Source organism: Budorcas taxicolor, chromosome 6, assembly GCF_023091745.1.
Source record: "Budorcas taxicolor isolate Tak-1 chromosome 6, Takin1.1, whole genome shotgun sequence".
Classification (NCBI taxonomy): domain Eukaryota; kingdom Metazoa; phylum Chordata; class Mammalia; order Artiodactyla; family Bovidae; genus Budorcas; species Budorcas taxicolor.
The window spans coordinates 69,903,092-69,930,778 of record NC_068915.1 but is presented as its reverse complement, the minus strand read 5'-3'; the positions used below and the strand labels follow the sequence as shown (position 1 = coordinate 69,930,778).

Sequence of the window (27,687 nt, the reverse complement as noted above, 5' to 3'; positions counted from 1 at the left end):
TATAGCTTTACAATAAATGTTGAAATCAGGTAGGACAAGTCTTCTAAACTTCATTCCTCTGTTTCAAGATTGTTTTGGCTATTCTATTTTCATTTTCCACACAGATTTTAGAATCAGCCTGTCTTATCTTTTAAAAGTTACAGTTTGATTGGTTTGAAATTATAAATCAATTTGGAGAAATTTGACATCTTTAACAAGTCTTCAAAACCATGAATGTGTTATGATTGTGAAGACTTGTTAGTCTTCATTTATTTAGATCTTTGATTTCTTTTTATCAGTATTTTCTAATTTTTTGTGTAGAATGCAGATCATGCATCTAATAATATTTTATTAGCTTTATGTGTATATGTTTCTTTGTTTTTGATGCTATTAATGGTATTTTAAAAATTTTGATTTCCAGCTGTTCATTGTCAGTACATTAAAAATGCAGTTGATTTTTGTATATTGGCATTGTGTCCTATGACCTTACTGTATTTCAGGAATATTTTTTATAGATTCTATGGGATTCTTGATGAAAGTAAAAGAGGAGAGTGAAAAAGTTGGCTTAAAGCTCAACATTCAGAAAACAAAGATCATGGCATCCAGTCCCATCACTCCATGGGAAATAGATGGGGAAACAGTGGAAACAGTGTCAGACTTTATTTTTGGGGGCTCCAAAATCACTGCAGATGGTGATTGCAACCATGAAATTAAAAGACGCTTACTCCTTGGAAGAAAAGTTATGACCAACCTAGATAGCATATTCAAAAGCAGAGACATTACTTTGCTGACTAAGGTCTGTCTAGTCAAGGCTATGGTTTTTCCAGTAGTCATGTATGAATGTGAGAGATGGACTGTGAAGAAGGCTGAGCACCGAAGAATTGATGCTTTTGAGCTGTGGTGTTGGAGAAGACTCTTGAGAGTCCCTTGGACTACAAGGAGATCCAACCAGTCCATTCTAAAGGAGATCAACCCTGGGATTTCTTTGGAAGGAATGATGCTAAAGCTGAAACTCCAGTACTTTGGCCACCTCATGCGAAGAGTTGACTCATTGGAGAAGACTCTGATGCTGGGAGGGATTGGAGGCAGGAGGAGAAGGGGACGACAGAGGATGAGATGGCTGGATGGCATCACTGACTCTATGGATGCGAGTCTGAGTGAACTCCGGAAGTTGGTGATGGACAGGGGGGCCTGGCATGCTGCGATTCATGGGGTCGAAAAGAGTCAGACATGATTGAGCAACTGAACTGAACTGAACTGATGGGATTTTCTACATAGATAACAATGTTGTTTTATTTCTTGTTTTCTAATCTGTATGCCTTTTATTTCTTATTCTCTTTTTTTCATTGGGTAGAATTTCCAGTAAAATGTTGAATAGGAGTGATGGACTCCTTTAAGGCCTGATTTTTTTCTATTTTTCTGTTTTTAATTTCTTTCTTCTTTTTTTTTTTTTTTTTTTGCTCTTATTTTCACTACTTCTTCTCCTTGGTTTGGATTTAATTTCTTTATTTCTAAATGCACTGACTAGAATCTCCAGAAAATCTTTGACTGAAGTAATGAGAACAGCGACTTCCCTGGTGGCACAGTGGATAGGAATCTGCCTGCCAGTGCAGGGGCACAGGTTCGATCCCTGGTCCGGAAAGATTCTACATGCCACGGAGCAGCTAAGCTCGTGTGCCACAACTACTGAGCCTATGCCCTAGAGCCTACATGCTGCAGCTACTGAGCTCACATGCTGCAACTACTGAAGCCCCCATGCCTAGAGCCTGTGCTTTTCAATAAGAGAATCCTCTGCAATGAGAAGCCCTCTCACCACAACAAAGAGTAGCCCCCACTTGGCGCACCTAGGCAAAGTCCCCGTGAAGCAACAAAGATCCAGCAGAGCCAAAAAATTAAAAAAAAAAAAAAAGTAATGAGAATAGATGTCCTTGTCTTACTCCTGATATTAGGGGGAATGTATTCACATTTTTATCATTCCATATCATATTATGGGGTTTTGTAGATGTTCTTTGTCATATGAGGAAGTTTTATTCTACTGTTTTGTGGAGAGTTTACATCAGGAATAGATGTTGGATTTTGTCTGATACCTTTTCTGCTTCTTTAGAGTGGTTATATAGTTTTTTATTTTTAGTTTAGAAATAAACTAAATTGATTGAATGGAATTGATTAAAGTTTTAGACTTCAGGTTTGTTTAGAAGTCCTCTGTTCATGAGGGATATTTTTCTGTAGTTTTCTTTTCTCATAATATCTGATTTTGGCATTAGGGTAGTGATAGTTCACAAAATGAGTTGTAAAGTGTTCTCTCCTTTTCAGTTTTCTGAAAGAGTTTGTGCAGAATATGCATTCTTTCTTTCTTAAGTTTTAGGAAAATTCACCAGTGAAGCCCTCTGGACCTGTAATTTTCTTTGTTGGAATTATTTAAACTACAAATTCAGTTTATTTAATATATATGGAACTTTTCAGGTTACCTACTTTATCTTCATTGAGCCTCATACTTTCTATTTTTCAAGGGATTTGTCTACAGTTCATAATATTCATTATTCTTTTACTACTTGTAAAATCTCTAATAATACAACCGCTTAATTCCTAAAATTGTTAATTTATTCCTTGTTCTCTCGTTTTCCTGACCAATCTGGCTAGTGGTTTATTAGTTAATTTCAGAGACCAACTTTTGATTTTATTGTTTATATCAAGTTAATGTTTAATATCTCATAGGTCCCACTCTAATATTTTTTCTTCTTACTCTGTTTTGCTAGTTTTTTTAAAGTTGGAATCAGAGGTCATTGATTTGAGACCTTTTGATATTTAATGTTAAAAATTTTCTTCCTGAGTACTGCTTTAGCTGTATTGCCCAAATTTGGTATGTTGTGTTTGAATTTTCATTCAATTTCTTTTACTTTCATATTTCTCTTTTGGTTTTTTTGTACAACCAATGTGTTATTTAGAAGTATTTTATTTGGCTTCCAGATACTTGGGGGACTTTTATAGAGATCTTTCTGTTGCCAGTTTTTAATTTCATTGTGGTTAGATACTTTGTACATTTTGAATCCTTTTAAATTTTTTAGGATTTATTTTATTACCCAGAATATGAACTTTCTAGGTAAATGATCCTTGTGCACTTGAAAATAATGTGTTTTCATCTTCCTTTGGGTGGCGTGGTGTGTTTTAATTCAATTAGATTAAGTTGGTTAATAATGTCAGATCTTCTGTAGTCTTACTGAATTTCTGCCTAATACTATTAGTTATCAAGACAAGGATATTAAACTCTGTGACTGTAATTATGTAACTGTAGATTTGTCTGTTTCTTATCATTTTTAAAATTTATTTTGACATGTAATTAGGTACATAAGTTTCAGATTTCTGTGTCTACTCCGTGAATTGACCTCTTTATCATTATGACATTGACCTTCTTTATTTTTTCTCTGAAATATACCTTTTTCTAGTTTTAGTATTGTCATTCCATCTTTTTTTTGATTAATGTTAGCATGGCATATCTTTTTCCTTCTTTTACTTTTAAGTTAATTGCGCCATTATTTAAAATTTGTTTCTTATAGGCACTGTTAAGTCTTGCTTTTTTTTTTTCAGTTTTTATTCAGTCTGACACTCTCTGTCTTTTAATTAGAAATTTTGCACCATATGCATTTATTGTAATTATCAATTTGGCTAAATTTAAGTCTTTCATTTTACTATTTGTTTTCTTTTCTCCCAGTCAATTCTTGGTTTCTATTTTCAGCCTTAAATTTTTAAAATAATAGTTTATCAAAGTGAAATTCACATAACAAAAATTAACCATTATAAAGTAAACAGTTTAGAGACTGTTCTAATGGTCTAATGGTTGAGACTTTGCACTTCCAGTAATCCCTGGTGTCCAGTGGTTAGGGCTTCATGCTTCCCCTGCAGGGAAATGGGTTCAATTCCTGATCAGGGAACTAAGATCCCACATGCCTTGTAGTGTGGCTCCCCCCTCCCCTCCCCAAAAAAGAATAAAGTGAATAATTCAGTGGCGTTTTGTACATTCACAGTGTTGTGCAACTGTCACCTCTGTCTAGTTCCAAAATATTTTCACCACTCCAAAGTAAAATCCTTTACCCATTGAGCATTTTCTCCCCATTATCTTTTCCCTCCAGCTAACACAGTAATTCCCTGGTATCCAGTGGTTAGGGCTTCATGCTTCCACTGGAGGGAAATGGGTTCAGTTCCTGATCAGGGAACTAAGATCTCACATGCCTTGTAGTATGGCTACCCTCACTGTCCACAGACAGTATGTGTTCTGTCTCTATGGATTTATTTATTCTGGTTATTTCATATAAGTGAAATTATACAGTATATGACCCTTTGTATCTGGCTTCTTCCACTTGGTGTAATGTTTTTAAGGTTCCTCTGTGTTGTAATAGGTCTCAAGTCTTCATTCTTTTTTATGATTGAATAATATTCCTTTATATACACCATGTACACCATGCTGTGCTTAGTCGCTTAGTTGTGTCTGACTCTTTGCAACCCCATGGACTGTAGCCTGCCAGGCCTCTCTGTCCATGGGGATTCTCCAGGCAAGAATACTGGAGTGGGTTGCCATGCCCTCCTCCAGGGTATTTTCCCAACCCAGGGTTAGAACCCAAGTCTCCTGCATTGCAGGCAGATTCTTTACCAGCTGAGCTACCAGGGAAGGAAGCCCATGTATGCTGCTGCTGCTGCTAAGTCGCTTCAGTTGTGTCCGACTCTGTGCGACCCCACAGACAGCAGCCCACCAGGCTCCCCCGTCCCTGGGATTCTCCAGACAAGAACATTGGAGTGGGTTGCCATTTCCTTCTCCAATGCATGAAAGTGAAAAGTGAAAGTGAAGTCACTCAGTCGTGTCCGACTTTCAGCGACCCCATGGACTGCCGCCTTCCAGGCTCCTCTGTCCATGGGACTTTCCAGGCAAGAGTACTCGAGTGGGTTGCCCTCCTCCAGGGTATTTTCTCAACCTAGGGATCAAACCCAAGTCTCTGCATTGCAGGCAGATTCTTTACCAGCTGAGCTACCAGGGAAGGAAGCCCATGTATACACCATCATAAGTTGTTTATCCATTCATCCATTGATGGACATTCAGGTTTTTCTGCCCAATAGTGCTACTATTGTGGACATGGTTGTACATGTATTTGTTCGATACTTTTTTCCAGTTCTTTTGGGTATATACCTAGGAGGGTGCTTAACTTCCTGAGTATCCATAGCAGTATTTGATCTAGGGCTAAACACTGGTAAGGCAATATCTTTCTGGTTATTCTACTCAGTAGCTTGTTAATTGTGATGTTCTCTAGTCTGGCTAATGGAAAGAGGCTTTGTGCTGGATCTTTGGACATTCTTACCTCTTATCCTTTCTAGTAGTTCTTTGCTCTACCTTGGTTATTCCCTTACCAGCATGTGCTGCTCAGCAGTCACCTTAATATTCAGTGTGGACTGTCTGCATGCAAATCTTTGGAGTTCTTTGAAATACTTTCCTCTTTGGTACTCTGTTCTGTGGCTTCAAGTTGCCTTGGTTTCTCAAATTCTCAACTCTGTCTCCTTAACTCAGAGTTGCCAGGCTTTGTCTAGGCTGTCCTTCCATTTACTGTGGCCTGGAAGCTCTCTGACATCAATAGTCTTGCTTTTTGGGTTTTTGTTAGTTTGTTTGTTTTGGTAGTCTCAGGCCAGAGGGTAAATCTGGTGGCTATTGCTGCATCTTTGCTGAAAATGAAAGTCCGAATGTCCTAAAAGCATTTTTGACAAATAAGTACTGTGCTTGGGATTGAAAGGTTTATATCAATGCTATATTGAAAGAGCATGTAGTCTGTTTGGAGAACTGGCTAGGTGAGCACAGAAATAGTTCAAGTTTATAAGTACTTGGTATGTTTTTCATGAAGTAGCTCTAATAACAAAAGACAATAAATATATGTCTTAGAAATATGAAGTAGCCACCTGCAACAACAAAATATTTTTGAAGTCTTGTGTTATATTTCAGACACTCATTTGAATTTTACATTCTATTATGTAATATTTATTTTAATAGAAAATGTTTAAAACGACTTACTGAATAACATTGGTACTCTTAGAGTATGAACATATCTGTCTAACGAAATTGCTGATTTTAGCTGCCAACATTAGTTTAAGCTGTTGGAGAAGGAAATGGCAACCCTCTCCAGTATTCTTGCCTGGAGAATCCCATGGATGGAGGAGCCTGGGGGACTGCAGTCCATGGGTCCTCAAAGAGTCAGACACAACTGAGGGACTAAGCACTTTAAGCTGTTAATACGCCATTCTCTGGAAGTTACTTTTTCATTAATTCAGTTAATTATTTCTAAAGCCACACTGTGGGCTTGGTATTGCTTTAGATGATGTTAAGAGGTTATGTGTTTACTCTTGTGGACTTAAAAAACAGACAAAAAGGCAATGAGGTAATTACAAATAGTGATAAATGCTTGGAAGACAATAAAAAGGAAACCTCAGCCTTTTGGTAGTTCTTAGTGTGAGTCTGAGGAGCTTACAAGCAGGTACAATGTTTCAGCTTCATTAAATAGATTTTATGACATTTACTTTGCAAAGCTTATTTTTGTTAATACTTTTGTTTATAATTTTCTTCTTGATTGTGCCTTAATTGTAGTATTATAGTTTTGAAAATTGATGTCTAAGTACGTGAACTGTTTTTGACTTTTTTGCTTTTAGCCTGGCTCATTTATTGAGGAAAAAGTTTCATAATTTTACTGTACATTGTTACAGTGTTTTTTGGTTTCCATCCTAAAGTAACTATTAGTTTCAGTCTTTTGAGATTTTGCATATATATACATATATATATGATGAACATATATAATATCCCAACTTTAGTGATTTTGTGGACTTTTTTAATATGTATGCTCAGCCATTGTCAAGTGTTCTCAATGTGAATTTGTTGTACATAGTGTATATTTCCATTCTCTTTATACTCTTCTGTATTTAGATGTACATCAGGGAATCATTTCTTTAGGAATAGGGAAGTAGGCTGCAACATGTGGTAGCTGGGACCTGCAGTTTGATGCTGGAAAGAACTGGTGTGGAAAGTGGCACTTACTCTGAACATTGATCAGTTCACACTCTCTAAACCTCAGTTTTTACCTCTCTAAGATGAGGTTAATCTCTTCCTTGTAGTATTGTTTTAAAAATAAGAGCAAGTTGCTTAGTTAATGACTGTTGCTATTAAAATCACTTTATTATTAATCTTCCCAGGGTCTGTCTTTCTAACCACTGTATCTCCAGTGCCTCTCACAGTGCCTCTCATCTGTTTTGTGTTCAACAAATGTTTACTGAATGAATGTACCTTTTGGCTTTTGAAATTCTAACATTTCAGAAGACATAGTCCTCACTATTTAAAACAAGATTCCTAAGAAAATGAAAGCGTTTTGTCTTCTAGAGTAAATAACAGACATTTTTTCCTGCAGGGGCAGTGTGATAAAGTACAAAAGATAGTAAATCACTGTTTGAAGCTGAGCGACTTTGAGTCACTTAAAACCTCTCTGAGCCTGAAGTTTCACCACTTTACCCCCTGCTCTATTTTTCTTTTAATCTCAGGAGAGGAAAGGCTGACTGATCTCTCTAGGTACTCTCCAGTCCTGAAAATCTATAATCCTTTGAAAACTGAGCTGTGTAAGTCAACAAAAACATCCTTATTTTCAAGCTCTAAGTAAAGAAGTTCTCAATATTGATTTTTATTTGCAATCTAAAGATTGACATTTTAGTATTTTCTTTACTTTTAAATTTTTAAAAACATTTATTTTTTTAATTGAAGGATAATTGCTTTACAGAATTTTGTTGTTTTCTGTCTTTAGTTTTTTGGTCCTAGGTTTTCTTTTACTTTTTTGGCTTCTCTGAGGTGTTTTTTGTTTTTTTTTTTTAGATAATTGCTATTTAGTTTTGAAACTTAGATGAGATACAAGTCTTTTTTTTTTAATCAAACTTTATTTCTTTTACTTTGAGTTGTAATGTGCTTAGATTTATTTCTAAATGTCTTTTCTCTCAACTTCAGATTTAGTTATTCAATAATAGTGAGTTACTTTGGTTGGGGTATAGTAGGAGTAGAAAATCCAAATGGGAGAGGTCAGGAGTCGAGGGTTTTAAGTGAGAATGCAGCCTTGTAGGATTTAAAGAAATTCAAGAGAAAGTGAGCCTGGGAGAATCATAACCAGAAAGTTGCAAATATTTGTGTGTGTGAGGAACTTGGAGTTTACTTACTCAGTTATAACACCAATATTGAAAGTTACCTAGAACTTTTAGAACTCTAATTTATTCTGTGTTTGGGATTTGAGCAATTGTATTCACTTACTCTGAATCATAAGATGATAATTGCAGTGAACATTTAGATGAAGAATTAGAAAGATCATTCTAACATGTTGCAGATAACGAAAGCAAAACAAACTTAAAAGCATCATAGCAAAATTTTAGAGAAGGAGGGGATCTTGAGAAGTTTCTGGTAAATAAGAGATGGTAAACTAAATGTATTCTTATGACATTATTATAGACTGAAGGTTTAGGAAAATCAGTGCTAACTTTTTTAAAAAAAGAATGCTATCCAATTTATTTCTATAAATACAACATAATTATTAGGGTATTCATATGTTCAAAATAAGTATGCACCTGTGATACCATCATTATAAACGATGCCGTAAACCTAACCATCCTCTAGTAATTCACTCCTTTCCTCCCTCTTTCTTTGTATGTATAGGTGTGATGAGAACATTTAACATAAGATCTATCCCATGCATTCTCCCCCCGCCAGCTTTATCTCCCCAGTGGCTCAGCTGTAAAGAATCCACCTGCAACACACGAGGCATAGGAGATGTGGGTTCGATCCCTGGGTTGGGAAGATCCCCTGAAGGAGGGTGTGGCAACCCACTCACTCTAGTGTTCTTGCCTGGAGAATCCCATAGACAGAGGAGCCTGGTGGGCTACAATTCATAGGGTTGCAAGGAGTCGACACAGTTGAAACGGCTTAGCACACATACACTTGCACGTACAATTGACACATAACACTATGTAAGTTTAAGGTATACAGCATTGATACAATATTCTGATACACATATATATTCAAAACCCATATGTTCTATTTTAATCTGTACAATAATCCTATATGGTAAATATTGTGGTAACATCTAATAACTAATTATTGAATGTTCACTGTACACCAGAGATTGAGTTAATCAGTTACTTGTACTGTGTCATTCAGTCTTCCCCAAATTCCAAGAGTGGACATTCATATTATTATTATTATAAGGATGAGAAAACTGAAGCTCAGATCAAACTGAGATCCCACTGTCTACAAAGTTAGGCCATAGTTAGAACCGTAGGCTTAAAGCTCCAGATCTCATACTTTTTTTTTTCATTCTTTGATAAGGATACAAAATCAGTTATTTTTTTATGCTCTATTATAGTTCAGTTTTAATCGAGAAGCCAGGGCTATTTTAGAGGTTTTAAAGGAACTTAAAAGATCATTATTTCACATGATGGGAAATTCAGGTCCATAGAGTGTTGTATAATAATTTACCTAAGTTTATCCAGTTTATTTATAAATGGTAGTAATGTTCAAGCATTTAATATCAGCTTTTGCAATACTTCAGTTTTTTGGCAGATTTAACTTTCCCGTTATTTTTTTCCCTAATAGTTAAACAAGTTGAAAATACAAACTCACAGTAATGGAAGGAGGCCATAAAAGAAATAAAGATGCAAGAAAACAGTATATTTTAATCAGATTTTATACTAAGTTCCTGTTGGACAAATGAGAGTTGATACATTGCTTTTGCTTCTGTTTTACTTTTATAAAAACAAAAAATCGGTATCCCTGTATTTGAAAAATTATCAGGTTCTCGCTCCCTAATAAATAAGTACATACTATTTCTGATAAAGTTTTTATTGTTTCTAGTATTATACCCTTTCTTAAAACTTGTATATTTGCTCTTAGATTGAGAACGTCATGTAGTGAGTTAATGCATTGTAGGAGGGACAGGAACTCTCACTGAAGGTAGTAGAGTTGGGTTTTCTGATTCTAATGCTAGATTTTCCGTTTGCAGTTTTTTGCTTTAATTCCTCCCTTATTATCATGATAAATAAATAGGTTTAACCTCTTTCAAATCTTACTTCAGTTGCTGTGGGAAAGGGATCTCATGTAAAAATTTTATGACCAGAAGAATATATTTATTGCTGTTTCATTTTAAAAAATATTTTAGGCTTGAAACTTCTTACATAAACTAAACATTCTTACATAAACTAAATTACTACCATTAGTGTGAATGGCACTGATTATTTGTTTTTAGTTGGAGGGAGACCCTGATGCTGGGAAAGATTGAAGGTAAAAGGAGAAGGGGGCAACAGAGATGAGATGCTTAGATAGCATTACCAACTCAGGGGACATGAATTGGAGCAAACTCTGGGAGATAGTAGAGGACAGGGAAGCCTGGCATGCTGCAGTCCGTGGGGTCACAAAGAGTTGGACACAACTGAACAACAACTAAAAAAACTTGTTAAGGCTTCCCTGATGGCTCAGTGGTAAAGAATCTGCCTGCCAGTGCAGGAGATGTGCGTTCAATCCCTAGGTTGGGAAGATCCCCTGGAGAAGGAAATGGCAACCCACTCCAGTATTCTTGCCTGGGAAATCCCATGGAAGAAGAGCCAGATGGGCTACAGTTCATGGGGTTGCAAAAGGGCTGGACACAATTCAGCGACTAAACAATAAAAACCTGTTACTAATTTTTCATTATAAAGGAGGGTAATGCCAAAAAAGCAAACTTTGAATCTTAAATGTACAGAGATGGTACTGGGACTTTAAAGATGTGCTGCTGCTGCTGCTGCTAAATCACTTCAGTCGTGTCCGACTCTGTGTGACCCCATTGACGGCAGCCCACCAGGCTCCCCCGTCCCTGGGATTCTCCAGGGAAGAAAGAACACTGGAGTGGGTTGCCATTTCTTTCTCCGATGCATGAAAGTGAAAAGAGAAAGTGAAGTCGCTCAGTAGTGTTAGACTTCTTTAAAATGTGTTTTGCTGAGAGCTCACCGACATTCAGTTCTCTCTGAATATTTAGGACATAGTATTGATGTGGTGATTTGTAGAAAGCTTTGTTCATCTTCCTCAGCGTCCAGTCTGTTCTTACCCTACTCAATGGGTTCATAATTTCAGACACGATTTTTCAGTTCTACAGGGTACATTTGATGTTTTTATAGTGTAGTCCTCTTTTGAAATGCTTCATTTTTTCACCCATTTTGTCCATTTCCCACTATAATTGAACATACTAATCACAGTTAATTTAAATTCCTGTCAACTAACACCAGTACTTTGATTATCTCTGGATTTGTTTCTGTGTGTTTTTTCTTTGGATTATTGGTCATATTTTCCTGGCTCTTAAAGTTCTTAATTTTATGTTAGATATTATAAATAGAGTAAAGTAGAACTTCCAGAAGAAATCTTCAAAACCAAGGGTCCCATCTATCCTCTTTCAAGCAGATCAGTTCAGTTCAGTCACTCAGTCGTGCTGACTCTTTGCGACCCCATGTACTGCAGCACACCAGGCTTCCCGGTCCATCACTAACTCCCAGAACTTGCTCAAACTCAGCTGTATTGAGTCACTTATGCCATCCAACTATCTCATCCTCTGTCGTCCCCTTCTCCTCCTACCTTCAATCTTTCCTAGCATCAGGGTCTTTTCTGATGAGTCAGTCCTTCACATCAGGTGGCCAAGGTATTGTAGTTTCAGCTTCAGCATCAGTCCTTCCAATGAATATTCAGGACTGATTTCCTTTAGGATTGACTGATTTGATCTCCTTGCATTCCAAGGGTCTCTCAGAAGTCTTCTGGAACACCACAGTTCAAAAGCATCAATTCAGGCAGATAGGATGAGGAAAAATGATTCACTTTGATCTAATCAGAGACTGAGCTAGGTTGGACTGGTAAGTGATTTATCATCAATACCTAGTTTTCTGTTTCTTGGTTATGGCCCTTCTAGACTTTTGATTGAGGCCTAGCAGGTCTTTGCCTCCTTTCCTCAGAAAGTTGTATGTATCCTTTGGATATTTTGAGTTTAGATTTTATGCATGTTCAAGTGTTTTGAGGAGCATACCAATTTTGAGTTTATGGCAGATCCTCCTCCCTCTAGCAGAATTTTGTCTCCTAAGTACTGAGAGACTATGAGTAATCTTTTTCTGCCTGTTTGTCTTGGTCCCCCACCCTTCTATGCTACCCCAGAAGTCAGTAATGTCTCTTGGGAAAACTGGCTTTGCATTTTAGGGTACATCTAATTTCCAGTCCACTGAGCCAGGGTGTGCAATCTGTCAAAGCTCTCTTGATTTCCTCTTTCCTTAGTAAGAGTGCCACTGGTTGTGCCAAACCTAGTCCTCTGCTGATTTCTCTAATCAACAAAGAAAGAAAATGGTTGGTACATAATCATCAAATGATTTAGAAAGGGTGCTTTCCTTCTCTGGATTTTATTTTATCCAGGCCTTGTTGCTTCCCAGAATGTTCTGATGTTTTAAAAATAATGTGTGTTTTTTTAGTTTTTGTTATTTCTTCAATGTATCCATTTCAGTTTGTGGTGGAAGTGTTGGCTTAAGTGTTCACATCCTACCCAGAAATAGAAGTCTCTAGTTACCCTGACTTTACATGAATAATTGTGCTGTTCTTTGCATATTGGGAGGGAAAGAACAGTGTGATTATTATTATTATCTTGCTTTTTAACATTTTGTTTGAAATTTCTTCATATTTGGAATTAAATCATATTTTAAGGACACTGTATTCATTTTATGTTAGTGCCTTGAATGGAAGGATTTAAAATTGATTTCACTTAATTTAGATGCAAGTGAAAGTAGTTAATGCTTGCTGATCCCAGGTAGAAAGCATGGTCGGTTTGGAAATCTGAGTTTGAATCCTATCATTACCCTTATTGGTATGTGACCTTGGGCAAACCATTAACTTTTGTAAATCTTTGTACTTAATCTATAAAATAATGATATACCTCAATTCATGTTTAGTTGCACAAAGCAAGTTATAAACAAAAACAAAATACATTTCAGATAAATCTCATTGAGACTTAAGAATAGAGTAGAATGAGTATTTCCTAGACCTCAGCTGGAGAAAATTTTAGTTTTAGATTAAGTTGGCTGTTCAAGGCCAATAGCTGAGTTAGTGGTTTAAAATACTTTACATGTCATTGAGGTGTTATCCAACAAATTACAAATTCTTTACAAATTTGTAGCTTCATTGAATAATGGAGAGAGCATATTATTGAAATCCTGTTTCAAATCCCAGTTCCACCATTTCCTAGTGTGGCTTTAAGTTTCTTAACCCCACTAAGACAGTTTTCATATGTAAAATAAAAGTTATACAAGCTGCCTTCTAGGTTTATTGTGAAGATTGATTGAGATAACAGGGAAAACAGTTAACATGGGGTCAGATCCAAAGTGAGGATCAACAGATATGATTCCTTATTCCTTTGTTTCTCCAATTGTCATTATAATCAATCAGCAGTATTTTTCCCCCCGCCTGTTGTGAAGTAATTCTTCCTTGTGAAGTCATACAGGTTTTTAAAATCTCCGATAGTAATATGTTTGACTATTATATAGTCATATTATATATATATTATATATACAAGCTATATATATATTAGCTTAGTGAAATTCATTTGTCTTATGAACAATTTTTCTAATTTTCTTCTGTCATTTGAAACTCAGTTTTCTGAGATGTTATCAGTATTTTCAGAAAAGTTATCACAGACTTGTGGATAACCCCTTAAAATTGTGTGCAAAATTTTTATATATTGGTGCATAAATGCCTTTTTCATCAAATCCCAAAGTAGTCAGGGTAACCTTAAGAAGTCAAGAACCACTAGCCTAGTCATAAACTCTTGATTAAATTGTGCTTAAAATTAGTATTTGTAGGTCACTGCTCAGTACTAAGTTAAAGGGAATTTTTGATATACAAAATATTTACAGTTGTTTAGCTTATCTTCATCTGAAAATAGTATTTTTAACAAACGGTATGAAACTATTTTTTTGAATATACTTTGGTGGATATTTAGCTTATCTAGATTACATAAAAGTTAATATTCACATAAAGTTTTTTCCTCTTTACATACCATGCTTTTTATTTATTATGGTTTTTAAAACTTTTAATTTTGTATTGGGGTATAGCCAGTTAACAATGTTATGATAGTTTCAGGTGAACAGCAAAAGGACTCAGCCATATATATATGTATATATATTTATTTATTTATATATAAAACCATGTATCTGTTCTCCCCGAAACTCCCTCCCCTCCCGTACAGGCTACCACATAACATTAAACAGAATTCCATGTGCTATACAGTAGATCCTTGTTGGTTGTCCATTTTTAATATAGCAGTGTGTATATGTCAACCCTAAACTCCCTAACTATTCCTTCCTCCATCCTTACTCCTCCTCCCCCAGCCATAGTTCTTTCTTTAAGTCTGAATATTCACATACATTTTTTTGAACTATTTTTCAAGTCTTTATTGAATTTTTTTACAATATTGTTTATGTTTTGGTTTTGTAGCTGAGAGGCAAGTGGGGTACTAGCTCCTTGGCCAGGGATTGAACCCACAACACTTGGATTGGAAGGTGAAGTCTTACTGGACCACCAGGGAGTTCCTCCTCACATAAAATTTTTAAAAGGGGCATTTAAGTACAGGAAGGGAATTTTTTGAGGAATTTAATCACATTCTAGTTTGTCTTTTGGTGATCTAGATTTTTCATGTATTATAATACTGAGATATGCCATTTAATTTTCTGTGTATTATTGCAATATAAAATTTATATTAATCCAAGACAGATAAATCAAGTAATTTTCTCTTAAGTTAAAATAATTCATTTAAAATTTTGCATGCTTGCTTTCTAATGACTTATAACTAATAACATTTTTGTTTCATTTATTTTAATGATTTGAATTTGCACAGATGTCAAAAGAGAAGTATAGTTCTTATTTGAAAAATACTTAAAAATTTAAAAAATTATGAATACATTCAAAGCATTATTCTAGTTAAAGCTTAATTAATGCATTATAAACTTAGGAGTTTAAAATTTGTTTTAAATAAGAAATTGAACATTTGAAATTGCACTCTGAGCTCTGTGATATGAATAAATCCTATTCAAAAAGCTTTAATTTTAAGTTTAAATAGTTGAACTTTTATAAATAGTTACTAGTGAGCTCCTCATACATTTTGTTAAATATTTTAGCATCTTATATTCTGAAGACTGATAAGAATGCTCTTTCTTTGGGGAAAATTCAGAGAAATTTTGTTACAGCTTCCACATTTAACATTTTTCCTTTAGTTTTAAGTACTTAAAAATCCATGAGGTTTCTATTGATTTTATCAGCAAGTTCTAGAAAACCACTTCTTTGAAAAAAAATTTTTTCAAAGGACTGTGAGTCAGTGAATCATTGGTAATGAATATACTGTTAAATAAGAATGGTAACAGTGGTAACAAAGTAGGGAAGTAATACAGGGAAAACTTTAAATGATTTGCTGTCCTGCAAGACTTATTTATATCTAATAGTGCATAATTCATTTATGAGGAATAATAACATATTCATTAGTAAGTATGATATTTAGAAAAATTACAAAAAATGTTTTTTCTCATAATAAATTTGAATTTTCAGAAAATCCTAATTTTCAGTTGCAGTAGCTTACTGTATCTGGGTGTTTCATATGTATTTTTCTGTTGTAAGCTTACTTTAGATGCTTCTTTGGAAATTGATAGGGATTTATCAACCTAATATTAATTGTTGTTCGGTTGTTATTTAATTAGCATTTTTGTAAATTATCCAGGCTGTTTACCTCTTTTGCATTTTCCTGGTTGACTTACTTCCACAATTCTACCAAAAATTTAAAAGGAACCAAATAGAAGCCAAATTTTCTATCCTTCTATTATTATTACTTGTTATTCAAGTTAAGTCTATTTAATAAGTCCATTTATAATTGAAATGGTGTTTTTTTAGTTTCTGTTATTTTTTACTTTAACGTTGCAGAATGGTTATATTAGAATTAGTTCACCAGTGAGAAAAATACAGTTAGCAAAGTGTTGAAATGAGGAAATGTGTGACAAAAAAGTAAAGTGAGCTCTGTTAAGAGAGGGGGGGTTCAGAGTCCAAATGCTTAGAGCGGTCCTTTTTCCAACCAAGTTAGTTGACATGATGTTATTTTCATAAAAACCTTGTTTTGATTACATGGTGTGGATTGGTGGTCTTGGTCCTTTTAACTAAGGGTAAAAATCCACGATAAAATTAGATTTCTTGTTGATCATCTTTTGCAGAAGAACTGAGGATTCATTGGTTAAGAACAGCTAACCTGTCCTCTAGCCTCCAGGGTGTGAGCACTGAAAAGGATTAAGGCCCACTGTAGGGAAGCTTGCACTGAAGCCTGCACTGCCCTTTCCCCTGTTCTTTCAGTTAAATAGAAGATTTTTAGTTCCCATGACTATCAGTCTGGTGCTTTTCACAAGCACCAAATTCTTTTAAGAAAATTGATTATTTTTAGATCCACTGGCCTAGAACACTGAAAGATGATTTTTTTTTTAAGTATTTCCTGTTGATAGACCCTATACATACTGTTTTTTTCTGAGGCCTATTAGTTTCCTTTAATTTATGTAGATTTGGTGATCAATAGAAATACTTTAAAAAATCAAGGACAGGTTTTTATATGGTTAAGTTTGTTTGTCCAGTAATAATTATAGAGTTTGGCTGTGTTTAATCTTATATTTTGTTATAAATAGCTATCTGACAACCCTGTGGACATAAACTCTTAACTTTTATTTCTAGAGTACTGCAGTAATAAGGTACTTTCTTTTCATGTTTAAAGGCTTTTAAATAGATTTTTATAAATGCTGGTGTCATTTTTTAAAATATCTGCCAAATTGTTGTTGTATTTAATCGTGAAAATATATTTTGATTTTGTTAACTGAAAATAATTGCAAAGTATTAAACATTCTCAGTAGTTAAAGCATTTTTCCCCCCCATTTAATTTGAGCTTTTGTTGTTACTAGCAAATAATTTGTGGCACAGTTTCTTTTTTTTTTTAATGACTGTTACAGTCTGTATACTTGTCACCTTAGTGTTCTAGAAATGTTCCACTCAGACCAAGAGTTCCTTTCTGGTTTTGTATATTCTCACCTGCTCCTCACTGTAAATCACTGAGATGTCAAGTGCAATGATTAATTAAGCTGCACGTGCATGTGCTTTTTTTTTCCACCTGTCAAGCAGGAAAGAAGTCTTATATCAATAGCAAGATTAGATGCTGCAAATTCACAGCTATTACTCCAGACTGTCAAGTGTATAAAAATATTTTATGTTTAGATGCTTATTTGGAATATGGCATACCACTGTTTGTTTGATTTAGAATTCTTAAATATTGTAAGATACAATTATTATATCAAATCCTGTCATTAAACTTCCAGTTAGAAGCAAAGGATAAATTTGGCATTTCTACATAAATATTTTGGAATTTAAGGTTCATGCTTTATACTTGTCTTTTATTCATATATGGGTAGTTGATTTGAGTTATTTAAAGTAAGTTATTTTAAGTTTCTAAATTGACGTGTGTTTGTGTGTATGTATCATATACACCATGAGATCCATTCATGTTTGTTCTTGTTATAGTATGGGTTTAAATTTGTGATGAATGATTGCGGAAACCACTTTTTTTCTGTGTGTAATGCGTATTTGCAGAATGTAATGTTAAACTTTTAATTTTTATATATTAATATGAAACAACAGACTTGAAAGGGTGTTCTCCTCACCCTACTTCTTTCATACCTCCTGCCCCCTTTTTAAACATCAGCAAAAGTAAAACCTCAAATTGTATAGTAATCTTAATCTATTATTAAAAGGTCCTAGAAAGGAAGATTACAAGGTAGATTCAGGTTTTGAATCGGTTTTGCCATTGGTTTAGCAGCGGGTGGGCAGGCAGATGCCTGCTCAGAGTAGAACCTATTGCCATTTTTCACCATTGATAGAGTAGCCTTTCAGAGTCAATGAGCTCTGTCAATGTGAGCTTGTCAAGGCTACAACTTCATAGACCTGAGAGGCGGTTTGAGAGGTCAGCCCTTTTCAGGTTCGCTGTGATGCAAATGAACTTTAATGCTTAAACAACTATTGGAATTTTTATGTCTGCTCCTTGTTCTTTTTTCTTCACAAAGTCATTGACGAGACATTCAGTGCTTTTTAAATTGGAAGTTGCATTGTGCTAAAGACCTAGTACAGATTTACGGAGGGCTGAAAGCAGTTAGATCATGTTCTTTTCATGGTGCGATTAGAATCAAATCGATTTCCCTACAGCCTTCAGCATTCAGATGGCAATTTTAACAAAGCTTGGGGGCTAGACAAGGGACAAAACGACTGAACTGAATGTTAATTACACTCTGCAGCCTTATTTTCTTTTGATTTGGGGCTGACTGGCAACTAAATTAACAAAAAGTGTGACCATAACTGCTGCCCTATTTTCATTTAAAAGGAGAGCTGCCTCTAAAAGGCTATCTTTACAAAGAAACAAGTGAGGTCTGCTGATCATTGTTAACAAGGGCACTTTTTTCCTTTAAAATTCTTGCCAAAAAAACTGTTCAAAAAAGTAATGTAATAAATTAGTCATTGGCATATTATTACCCAGGGAGTTAGTTGAGTTTCTGATTTTTTTGACATAAGCTTGGAAAATGTAAGGCAGTAAGTGGTAGTTATGAATTATAATTGGCACCTCTGTGTCTGTGGTGTGTATTTGGCATGTTCCACATGCTAGAAGGTAATATGGTAACTAGATTACAGTAGATACCTTAAATAGATATTAAACATTTTATTATGTAACATTAGAGTATTCAAAATCAGCTTGGTCATAACAATTTTCCACCTCACTCATCCTTGCTTGATAGTCACATTTTCATTTTTGATGATTAGTACTTATTTAGTTGTGCCACATTAATGGAGCTGGATGCTTTTTTCCTTTCCTTGCAAGGAAGCTGCAGCTGCAGCAAGTTGCATTTGCTTCTTGTGGCAACACTGTCCTGTTTGCACCTGCAGCTGTGTCAGTCTCATCCTAACACCTGGCACCATGAATTATCCTCCTCTTTATTCCTCCCCAAGCAAGAAACATTTCATGCTGCATAGTGTACACTGCAAAAATCAAGTGACCTTCAGTATAAATTTCTTAGTTGATACCTTTAACAGTAGTATTGAATAAAGTTTGATTTTCAAATAAAACCAATTTTATTTGAAAACCAACAAAAATGATTGGATTAAATGCAGTTTTGCCTGTGAAAATCTTTGTGAAATAATAAATAAGCTTAGTTTTAAAATTTGGACATTATTTTTAAGTATGATATAAAAATTAGTTTGATTTGATATAGATTGATATTTTTAATTAACTTTTAATCATTTCCTTTTTAAATTTAGACTAAAGACCCTTTTCATTTTGTTAATGTATAAATAGCTTTGTTTTAAAATATGTATTAAGGTATTCTTATTACTACTAAATTTTATGGAAATATTTTTGAAAGAAATGGGGATTTAAATTTGTATTTTTTAGTGGATAACATTAGCTTTTTAGACTTAAATAAATCAGAGACTAGTAAGTATGAAACAGTTAAAAAATACAATTCCCCAAACCATATCTTTATCAAAACAGAGTCCTATTTCTGTTCAGGCTACTATTTAGTGCTAGAATGTTGCTAGTGTTATAGACCACTCTATACTCAGTCACTGTCTTATATCTCTTTCCTTTTCACACAAAAAACAGCTGCAAAACCACGTTTTTCTAAAACCAGTCAGGAGTAAACTTTTTTCTCATTTGTCTTCTAGACACGAAGATCGATTGAGAAGTTATTAGAATGGGAAAACAATAGGTTATACCACAAGGTGAGTACCACGGGGAGCAGCTTCGTACTGTTGAGGTCTGAACTGCACAGTATGGAAACAGATGCTTTTGTTGAACTAAAAATATGAAAGATGGACAAATGGGTTAGTCTGTGTGCTGCAATAAAATAGAGCTCATTTTTCTTCTTTTACTCTCCTACTTGTCTAGCTGTGCTTGCACTGGAGACTGAGCAAAAGGAAATGTGAAACGAATAACATGATGGAATATGTAAGTTAAAGGGCTGTTTTGTGAGTTTCTCTATTAAATGATCATTTATTTTGCTTCTGATCTTATTCTTTCCATGATTATTAATCAGCAAAGGTGTCAGAAGCTTAATCTCCTGAGTGCAAGGATTTTTTACGGTTCACAGATGCATGGTTTCATGTGCAAGACTGATTTATAAAGTTATGAATGACTTGAAAACAAGGCTTCACTGTGTTCTGAAAAATAATAAATTAATTGCCAAGATAAAATAGGCTGAACATGTGTTGATGGAGTGTGAAATTTTAGATGCTGTATAAAGAATAACCACAACTTTGGTTACGCAGCAAGTCAGATATGGCTTTTTTATATAATGCTAATCAGGTTTCCAAGTATGGAAGAAAACCTTTCAGCCAAGCCACTGGAGCTTAAGAAACCTTTAGCCTTTATAGATTTTAACTGCCCATACCTCAGTGGCCTTTAAGGAATCTTTCAAAGTGTTGTTGGGATATTATTCTGTAAAAAGTATCTTAAAAGTAAACAGGAGATAAGATGTTGCTCACCCAGTGTTTATTCTTTAAAAGATATCTAATGGGTATGTGTATACAGTCAGTTTTAGAGCTTAGAATGGGATTTAATTTACCAGCTACTTGCTTTACTTGAAAGTTTTTTCTCAGTTTGAAAAGTTCAGAATACTATAGAAAAAGTGTGAATTTTTATTCTCCCTTGAGCCTGGATGTTTTATGTTAAATATGAAAAGATTAATATATGAAAAGAAGAAGAACTGAGCACGGGGTTGAGTATCTAGCACATCATTTCTGACAAATTTTGTCTATTCTTTGACACAGAATAGCCATCATAGGTAGCGTGTGTGTGTATGTGTGTATAAAAGATGAATGAAAACAGTGCCTGGATACTGGAAATAGTTGGAAATTATCATAAAATCATTTTTCTCTGTAGCATTTTCTCTTTCTTTCATTATCACACAATCAAATCCCATTTCTAGCCGTGAACATAAAAGATGTCTTTAAAATGTCTTTTTTTCATAGAATAGCTCTATTCAGTGAACTAAATAATGTAGATTTTATCATTATCTATTATATCAAACATGTTAATTTATGATGGTAAAAAGGCACTTGATACTTTCATATAATAATAAAAGCACATTCGAATAACTTGTTTTGAGATTGACCTATGAAAATACTAGGCTTGTATTTGTATTTTCATCATAGATGAAAAGTCACTGGTGAGAGAGTTTATGTATTTTGTGAGAAGGAATGGATATGTAAGTGATTTAAAGGATTTTGTGAAAAAATATTTGCTATATTTATAAACCCAAACACTCAGTATAAAATAGAAGCTTTTATTTATTTATTTAGCACACTTCTAAATTTACTTTGAAAAGCAAAGCATAAAAGTATTCCCAATACTATTATTTCCAGATAGAACTATAAGATCATTCATTCATAAAATATGCTCATTCTCTTTAATGTTTATATTTATGATGTTGTAGTATTAATTAATTGGCAACCCACTCCAGTATTCTTGCCTAGAGAATCCCAGGGATGGGGGGAGCCTGGTGGGCTGCTGTCTATGGGGTCGCACAGAGTCGGACATGACTGGAGCGACTTAGCAGCAGCAGCAGCAGTATTAATTAAAATAATGTAACCTTCCAAAACATTCTGAACTTATATGCTCTGTAAAATATGTGCTCTTATTGCTCTCTTAAATTGTCATTAATTTTTAGATAAACACTTTTGTACTAAAGCCGTTATATTTTGTTACCATCATAGAAGATATCTAGAAGAGTAGTTTTTTAAAAACTTAAAAATTACTTTAAAATGTATTTTTCTTCAGTTTTCTTGGAGTGTGTGTGCGTGTGTGTATGTGTATTTATGACAATTGAGTAGAGGAAAAACATAATTTTAAAAACTCCCTAAAAATAGTTTTGCAAAGTTAAAATAGAAATAATCTGTATATCTGTATGACTTCAAATTTTCTTTAATTTACAGAAATTTCATTTGTTAGCTAAAGGGAAATATTTCTCCTTGACTGTGTTTTGAATATTGGAGTAAATTTATGAAATATACCAAATTTTCTTTTATTCAGATATGGCAGAAGAAATGAGACAAATGGTTAACTTCTGTGTATGGCTTCTGAAGGGAAAAAGTTTGTAGGATATATTCTTTTAAAACTAGCAATAATTCAGATAGTCAAAGATATCTTTTACTATTCATTGTGCAATATATACTGGAAAATATAATTTAGTCGTCAAATTTTAGAGCTAGAAAGAAGCTTGCCATCTCTCCCATCCTTTCATTTTATAGGTGAGGACACTGAAAAACAGAGGATTCTAGCTCAAATAAAGAAGCTGGGTAGGAAGCTAGTGAACATTTTGTAGGCAAATAACAGGTCAGGAGAGTGGCACAGGGGCACCAAATGATGAGTCAGCTAGGGGAGGAGTATATTGGAGCCACGTATAGAAATACCTTCTTCATTGAGGCAGGTCAAAAATCAGGAGGACTAAAGAGTGAAAATGAAGATTTGTGGCTCAGATGACTAAATGTAGAAAACTACCCAAACCTAGAGGTCATATCAAGACAGTTTCTAAAAAGATTGAGGAGTTCCTCAAACTGGAAAGTGTTCAAATTGAATAATTTTTTGTTTAGCATCCATTCCATACAGAGTTGAAACAAGGGGGAAAATTGATTGTAATTTAAGACAGTTCCAAGTTTGGAATAAAAATTAGCTCTGGTCAACTTGTGTCTTTCTGTGTTAACTGTGTTTTGTTTTTTGATTGATTTCCATTTAGTTTCCTAGTAAAAAGTTCTTTGGAACAGATTTGAACCTTTAATTTTGCTAGCCTAACCTTTAATTCTGCTAACTTAAAAAGAAAAGAATGTTTTTAAAAAATTAAGAGAGAGAACCAGCACTTTGTCTAGAGATCACATGTCCTGGTACAGTAAAATGAGAACAGCTCTAGAACCTAAAGACCCGTGGAACTGGGCTGTAAATAAAAGGGAGGAAGCCTGTGGAGCTGAATATTAGGGTCAGCTGCAGCCACCATAAGGGAGTAAAAAGGGCAAGGCTTTGGAGCTAAGACAGTCTTTTGTTCATATACTAACTCCATAATCTATGGTGTTGTACTTCTCAAATCATCAGGTTTCTCATCTGTAAAGTGAGTATGGTAATACTTGCCTCATTGTCAGGATTAAACAGATAGTATGAAATATTTGGTATGTAGTTAGCTCTCAGTAAATGCATGCATTCTGCTCTTTGTCAGAGGCACTATAAAAATTGTTTTAAGTGATGGGAATATAAATAAAGTTTTTTAAGATAAAATTTTAAAGAAATCTTTTTAAAACTTGTTTTTTCCTTCTACAGGTCATCCTCATAGAATTTTTACCAAAGACACCGATTTTTCGACCAGATTAGCATTTACTTTATTTATAGAGACTTTCCAAGTATGTTGTCTTTCCAATGGTGCCTTGCTTGGTGCTCTCCTGGTGGTGACATAACATTGGTTCTACAGAATCGTGTGGTGTTTTTTTCTGTTGTTTTTTTTTTTTTAAATAACCGCATGTTCTAAGTGTGCATTTTTGTCAAACTTTGCAACAGTTATTTCATACAGATGTTTAATACTTAAGTTATTGTGCTCTTTTCTGTTATGTATTCTGATTTTCAAGGATTACTTTTTTGTATTATCAAAAGAAAAATACATTTGAACTTAGCATAAAAAGTGGCCAGCTTTTTTATTTTACCACCAAGGTATACACAGTCCTTTATTTATTAATTCCTTAATATAGAAAAAGACCTTTGTAAGGCTCTACTTACCTATTATTCTAGCAAGCACACTCTGTATTATTTCTCTTGCTTTTTAAATTTATTGTCATTATTTTAAAATAGTGTTTTCTTTCATAGCTTTTTGAACCATAACATATTCCTTCTCATACAATTCCTAATGCTATGTTTACAGCAGAAATATCTGTAACATTATAAAGACCTGTCAAATATTTTGAAAGTATTTCCGTCTACAAAAGTCGTAAGGCAGGATTAAATTATTTTCATTAGAATAGACAAATCAGTGAATGGTATGCATGCATCTAATGTTTACTAGAGCTCAGGATCACGAAACATAGTAGCATTGCAATCTGTATATTTTTGATCAAGGTATTAATTTAATGGCCTTATTTGGGTTATTTTTTTATTGTTTTATCAAATCTTATGTACAAAAGTGTAGGAATACTAGAAATACTCCTTTAAAAAATTTCTAGGGAAACTATCTCTCACTCTAACAGCAATTGTAGAATGCGTATGTTTCTGAAAAGTTTTCGAAAGAAAACAAACATAGAATTAAACTGGTGTTTAATATCCCATTGATATTTAAAACAGATTATTCCTAAGAAATGGAGGGCATATCTAGTACTGTTTTAATCCACTAGTTTGCTTTCAGTCCAGTTATGTATACTTTTCTGATTAAGAGTATGATACACAAGTTTGAGTCAGATCATTTTGTTTCTTTAAAATATGTACAGGCATATATTTTTTTTTTTCTCCTCCTTTTGGTTGTACATATCTCCATGCATTTTAAAACTTCCTAAATTTCTGAATGGCCTATGTGTAAATTTTTGTTTTTATAAACCTTGAAATTATACAAATTTTGTGTGTGTATACAACATGTTCCATACAACTGTGGTATCGAGCAATAATGTGAATAACTTTTGAAATTATATAAACTATGCTTAATTTGTATTAAGAATTGGTACCACTATATAATACTTTTCCTTGTATTAAATCTTTTAAATACCAGTTTCATTAATTTATATACCTGTATTTTTAAAAACTATTTCTTTGTACTTCTCCAAAGTACTGTAATTCTATGTGAATTTGAATAATTTAATGACATATCCTATCATATATTAGGAACTATCTTAAAAATTAGGATTTTTGGAGAGGGGTGCGTCCTGAGATTTATTTGTTTCCTTTGCTTCCCAAAACATCAACTTGAATTTATAAAACACTTTTCCTATGAAAAAGTACAGAGAATTCATACACTTCTCATTTTATTTACCTTGTGTCTTGGATATGTCCTATCACCTTAAAGTAGTGCAAATTAAAAGATAATGCTATTCAGAAACTCTAGTATTCCTCTGTGGTTTCCCTGTGACAAATTGTCTTATGGAGAACACTGATTTTGCCTCGGGAGGATTCCAAAAGAACAGCAAAATATCACTGTGTAGACTGTGCAGCACAGTTTTCCAAATCTGAAATTTTGTAAATTTGTGGAGCATCATGTTAATCAGCTTTATAGGAAGAACTGTACCCATTTAGGCATAATTCTTTTCTCCTATTAATCTTCTATAAATTGTAATTTTAACATTATATTCCCATAAGAATATTAATATTTTTAACAGGATAGTTTTCATACTTGATAATGTTAAGTATAGGATTTTAAAATATTTTCCTAATTTTATTGAGAAATATGTGGCCTAAAGAGTCCCTGGAAATGGGCAGTCATATTTCTAATGAATATATGGAAAAGAGCTGTGAATGCTTAATATGTGAGATTACCATAAGCCAGTTATACTTTGAGCAGTTAGATTTCCATGTTTGGGTTTTCATTAGTAGCCCCCAGTGTAAGCCCTTTGGTTTACCCTTTCTTGAATCATGAATTTAAATGTCCATGTTACTGGCAGTTAGGAATGTCGGAGATGCCTGCGTTATATGAACATTAGTCCAAAGGAAATTTTATTTCCAAAGGAAATGTTTTAAATGATGATCTTTAGTTTCTGTTTTCTAGTTTGTGAGACATGAACCATAGTACATAATTATAAAAATGGCCAAGAAAAGGTATTAGCAGCAGAAAATCTAATGTATAGATTTTACATAGGTTAAGTGAATATCTTATGATCTTCATTCTGGCAATATATTACTGGCATTTTACAATTAGTCCAGCATCCCTTTGTAGAAACATTCCTTTATCAAACATTGTACTTTGCAAACCCTATTATATTTTAGCACATGACTTTTGTATACCTGAATTAAAATATATGGTCATCCAAAATCTAATGACTGTAGTAAAACTGAAGTAACATTTAGCTCTTAAGGTAAATATGCCCTTCTCTCACAACCTGACTTATATAAAATGGTCCTCAGATGCTCTATTATGACTCTTTAATGACTAGGTTTCATCCATTTAAAATATAAACATGTAATTTTGGCCTGAAATCAAGAAGTGTTCAACCTTGAAAACTAGTAAATAGTAAACAGTGATTTCCTTTCCTTACTAGAGAAGCTAGTTTTGTAATCGAATAATTTAAAATCAGGAAGAACCACAAGTTTCTCCATAGTTGTATTTTCAGTGTTACACACAGAGAGCTTCCGATTGCCTCTTTATGTTCATAGACACAGACCAACTGTATAAAATATTGACAGCATTCCATATCAATCTTTGGTTATAAAATACTGATATTAAGTAGTAACATGTACAATTGAATCCGTAACTGCATCCCTAGCTGCATGATTTCAAACTACACTACTTTTGTTATTGTTGTTGTTTAGTCGTTCCGCCATGTCCAACTCTTTGTGACCCCATACTTGTATTTAGTATTATTTATATAGACTGTTGCAACTTTTATGGTAAGTGCTTTACTATTATAACAATTAGCTGCTTGCCTAATGTTTCACTGTAAATATTTGCTTTGGCTCAACTCTTGGTCACTAGTACTTAATCTTAAGTACGGTGTATTTAAAACTGTCTTTGAATTCTAGTATTTTAGTCCTGGACTCTCTTTCAAGCTTCTCCTATCCCATTGAAGTATTGTGGGTCCTTTTGCTGCCCTCCTGATGTCCAGAATCTTCACCCAGGTGTGGATAATTCAGAATTGCCTTTCTATCTTCCTTACTCAAAGCTCCCAGTAAGAATGTTAATTTTTTCGCGCTGTTAGCTAGGTGTTTAGAAAGCCAATTAAAGTGAGTCAGTGACATTAAGTGAAAATGGCTGACACTGAATTCTTCTAAAGTGGTACTTGCAATTTTAAAAGGGAATTTCTTGACCAATTTTCAGTTGGTTTTCCTTTTCAAAACACCCTATCAGTCTGGACTTTCCCAGGAAGGAAGTAGTAGAATGGTTGCATGTGAGGCTTCTCAAACCATTGTTTCTGAAGAAAGCTGGTTTATGTCTAGTAATAGGGTAGAAAGAAAAGGCTCCAGACCAATCCCAAACCAAACTATTTGTTATCCCGTAATAATTGGTGTTCAGTTCAGTTGCTCAGTTGTGTCCGACTCTTCGTGACCCCATGAATTGCAGCACGCCAGGCCTCCCTGTCCATGACCAACTCCCGGAGTTCACCCAAACCCATGTCCATCGAGTTGGTGATACCATCCAACCATCTCATCCTCTGTCATCCCGTTCTCCTCCTACCCTCAATCTTTCCCAGCATCAGGGTCTTTTCAGATGAGTCAGCTCTTCCCATCAGGTGGCCAAAGTATTGGAGTTTCAGCTTCAACATCAGTCCTTCCAATGAATATTCAGGATTTCCTTTAGGATGGACTGGTTGGATCTCCTTGCAGTCCAAGGGACTCTCAAGAGTCTTCTCTAACACCACGGTTCAAAAGCATCAATTCTTCA

At 34.3% G+C, this 27,687-nt stretch overlaps 1 protein-coding gene across 2 annotated transcripts in view; it reads left to right on the top strand.

Annotated features, from left to right (window-relative positions):
• Positions 1-26,924, top strand: part of CHIC2 (cysteine rich hydrophobic domain 2) — a 59,611-nt gene extending 32,687 nt beyond the window's left edge. The window contains exons 4-7 of one of the 2 annotated variants that reach the window (XM_052641828.1): positions 19,802-19,858; positions 20,025-20,084; positions 23,442-23,521; positions 26,829-26,924. In XM_052641828.1, the coding sequence (XP_052497788.1) occupies positions 19,802-19,858; positions 20,025-20,084; positions 23,442-23,492 (168 nt within the window). In that variant the 3' untranslated portion in view covers positions 23,493-23,521; positions 26,829-26,924. Of the gene's footprint in view, positions 1-19,801; positions 19,859-20,024; positions 20,085-23,441; positions 23,735-26,828 lie in introns of those variants that run through there. The other variant, XM_052641827.1, reaches the window with a different exon arrangement.
• Positions 26,925-27,687: the final 763 nt, after the last annotated feature.